Source organism: Calidris pugnax, unplaced genomic scaffold (assembly GCF_001431845.1).
Source record: "Calidris pugnax isolate Ruff unplaced genomic scaffold, ASM143184v1 scaffold14, whole genome shotgun sequence".
NCBI lineage: Eukaryota > Metazoa > Chordata > Aves > Charadriiformes > Scolopacidae > Calidris > Calidris pugnax.
The window spans coordinates 15,341,829-15,345,223 of record NW_015090793.1 but is presented as its reverse complement, the minus strand read 5'-3'; the positions used below and the strand labels follow the sequence as shown (position 1 = coordinate 15,345,223).

At 64.2% G+C, this 3,395-nt stretch overlaps 1 protein-coding gene across 1 annotated transcript in view; it reads right to left on the bottom strand.

Annotated features, from left to right (window-relative positions):
* HSPA12B (heat shock protein family A (Hsp70) member 12B) overlaps positions 1–3,128 on the bottom strand; it is a 13,504-nt gene extending 10,376 nt beyond the window's left edge. Inside the window, exons 1-2 of the mRNA XM_014936065.1 lie at positions 2,875–3,128; positions 54–115 (exon numbers count right to left, since the gene is read on the bottom strand). Coding sequence (XP_014791551.1) covers positions 54–115; positions 2,875–2,942 — 130 coding nt within the window. The 5' untranslated portion in view covers positions 2,943–3,128. The remainder of the gene's footprint in view (positions 1–53; positions 116–2,874) is intronic.
* Between the last annotated feature and the right edge of the window lie 267 nt (positions 3,129–3,395).

The window sequence follows — 3,395 nt, the reverse complement described above, 5'->3', positions numbered from 1 at the left end:
CCACCCACCCACTGCTGTCCCTGCTGGGCAGCCTCCCTGGGGACCAGTCTTACCCATCTGGAGCCTCTGCATCCCGGGCTCCAGGAACGTCGCCATGGCGGCCTGGCCTTCCTGGCTGCAAGAGAAGGAGAGACAACGGGATGAGTGTCTGTGTGCCTGGAGACACTGACTGTCCCCTCAGCAGTGAGGTGCACAGCGTGCCATGGACTGAGGTGTCCACAGGGCCCCCTCACCCCCTGAGCGTTACTGGATGATCCCGGGCTCAAGCCCTACTCAAATACCTCGCAGGGAGTTGGGAGGGACTGGGTTCCTTTCATGAAGCAGGTCAGACAGATGTGCGTGATACAGATGTGTGAAAAATGTCCTCCCACCAGCGTGGGGTCCAGGCTGCAGATTTTTAGGCTTGATCAAAGAAAGAAACTTGAGGGCAGGCCATCCTTTAAAGTTATTTTCTTAATCGAAGCTGTCGCTGCCCAGGGCCAGACTCCCTGCAGCACGGTGGCCGCGCTGGCAGGAGCAGGAACGGCTGAAGGCGTCCATGTCTGTCCTAGGGGTTGCGACCCAGTGTTGATGAGCTCCAAAACTGCTTTCCCAGCTAATGAGCCAGCTCCTGGCTCTCTGCCTGACGCGAGAGCATCCCCTGGCCTCTGAGGCTGCCTGTCCCGCGCCGGCCGCTTTTCATCCCCCGGAGCTGGGGGCTCAGGACAAGGCTTAGCTCATCGGGGAGAGGCTTTGCTCCCAGCCAAACCCACCCACACGCTGCCGGCCCGGCGGCCAGACCCTGCTCTCGGCAGCCTCCCCAGAAAAAACCCCTGGTGCTAAAAATGGCAGGTGGCGAGCCTTTCCCTGCAGCAGGGTGGGGGCTTCTGCTCTGGCCACCCCCTCGCAGCGGGCGGCCAGGGGCTGAGCGAGGAGGAGACGTGGCCGATGCAGGCTGCGGGTCAAACCGCAACAGGGAACGTGGTGCTGGTGGTCCTGGGATGGGGGGAACAGGGGGGAGGGACATCTGGCAGGCTGAGGCTGTCAGAGGGGCTTTTCCACCAAAAATGGACTTTCCACGAGGTTGTGAGAGTGCCCTGCGAGGACATGCTCCGGGGATCGCCCCTCCAGCGCCAGGAATTTGTGTCTCCTCTGGCAGAAGCTCTGCTTGGGGCTTAGCTTGCACTTTTTGGTGTCTGTCTGTCCCAGCTGCAGGTCAGACACCCCTTGTGCTGCACCGGGGCCAGGTGGGGGATGACCCTGAGTCTGTCACCCTGGAGCCCAGTCTAACGGGAGCTGTACAGTGACATCCTCTGCATCCCCGTCCCCAGGGTCTGAGCTCCTGGTGGACGCCACTTGCCTCCTGCTGATGTGTGGGGCTGTCAGCCTGAGCAGGAGGGAGAAGCAAGACCTTTGGGTCTGGGGACTAAATGGTTTCATTCCCTGCTCCTCTGTGGCTGTGGGATGGTCCGGGCAGTTGGTCTGGAGCCTGTGCAGACCCTCAGGCTCTGGGTGGCTTAAATCCTCTGTCTCAGCAAACTAAACTCTGACAGCACATCTCACCGGAGGGGGTTGGCTGATGGCTGCCTTTGTCCCCAAGCTGCCAAGCCCCTGCCTGGGGTCCCAGCGAGGAGGGTGAGTGGGCACAGCCCACCCTGGCAGCTGGTGCCAGCACACCAAGGGTCTGAGGTGTCCTCCAGCCCCACTGAGGGGTTTTGTTCAACCACGCCCCTCCTTGTGCAGATGTGGGGACCCAACCTCTGTGCCCTGTGCTGGATGGGGGCTGGCGAGGCTCTGGGGTACCCAGTGAGCCCAGCACCTCCACAATCCCGGACGGTGGATGCAAGTGGACCTTCCCCTTCCCGAGTACATGCGTGTGAGCAGGTCACACGCCTGTGGCGAGCCCTTGTGTCCTCCAGTGCCATCCCCACGCAGATCCTGGGCAGTGATGGCTCTGCCTGCACGTGAAGCTGCCTTGCACCCACAGACCCTCCCAGGGACACGAGTGGAAGCCCCTGCATCCAGGGGACCCTGCCGCGCTGCCAGGGAGAAGGTCCCAGCAGCTCCCAGCACTCACTCTGGCAAATTGTGCAGGAGCAGCGTTTTTGAGGACTTTCCACCATTTCCGCCTCTGCTCACGGAAACAGGGAAAGGAAACAAGTTTGGGAGGATTTCAGGGGCAGCCGAGCCAGGCAGGGGGACAGGCAGGGCCCCGGGGCATGTCCTTGCAGACCGTGGCATGGGGACACCGGCTTCACCAAGCAGGGTGTCCTCACAGCTGGGGCTGCCCCTCTCAGGAGGAAGGGATCAGGGCAGCTGTGGCGCTGGGATCCAGATGTGTGGGGAATGGGGAGGAGGCTGGGAGCGAGCGTGTCTGTGGGGCTGGGGAGCCCCCAGATCCTCCGGGGAAAGCTGTCAGGTTTCCATGGCCGCTTGTGGGAGTGCTCCCCTTCCCGCTGCCATCGCTTGGCCATGGCTGGGAGACAGGAGCCAGTGGGATATTCCAAAAGCCTGCCCTGATGTGGGCTGCCACACGCTTGCCCCTGCACGGTGCTGGCATGTCACGGCACTGTCCCTGTGGTTCGTGGTGGCACCCCCCACCAGTCACAGCATTGTCCCCCCAGGACGGGGTGCACAGAGCCCATGGAAGCTCAGGGGGGGCTCATCACAGCAATCCCCACTCCCTCCCGTGCCCGCAGCCCGCCTCCTTGCTGGGGGAAGCCCCCCGCAGTCCTGACACCCCTCACTCCCCACAGTGCCAGCGTGCTCGCTCACAGCCAGCCAGGGTGGTGGCACCCAGGGAAGAGCTGGTCAACGCCAGGTCCCCACCGTCCCCACGCCTGGGGTGGTGCCTCTGATGGTCCCCAGCTCCCAGGAAGCCCCACAGCTGCTTACCTCTGGGGAGGCGGGGGGGTTGGACAGTTTGGGGACCCCTCAGTCCAGCCACCGCCTCCTCGCTCCATCTGTGCCGGCCGGGTGCTGGCTCCAGCGATGGCCAATGCCCTCCTGCCCGCGGCTGCCGGCGATGCCCAGCGGCTCTGGCCCCGGGCCTGCCCCACGCAACCGGCCCTGCCGCACAGCCCCCCGCTCTCCGGCTTCCTCTGGCTTCCCCCAGCGCCTTCCTCCCACTCCCACTCCCGGCCGGCGCCCAGCCCAGCCAGCGCCTCAAATTGCAATTCCAGCTGCAGATGTGGGAGCGGGAGGAGGAGGAGGAGGCAGGGCCAGCGCCGCCGCCGGGAATGAAACCTAAACTCCCCACTCGGCCCCGGGCTCGCTGCGGCCTCCCCAAACTGGGGGACCACAGGCTGCTGAGGGGGGAACAGACCCCCGAGGGGGATAAGGGTCCCAAAACAGCCTGGGACGGGGATGCTGGGGGGAGGGAGGAGACACATCAACAATCCTCCACCTCTGCTGGT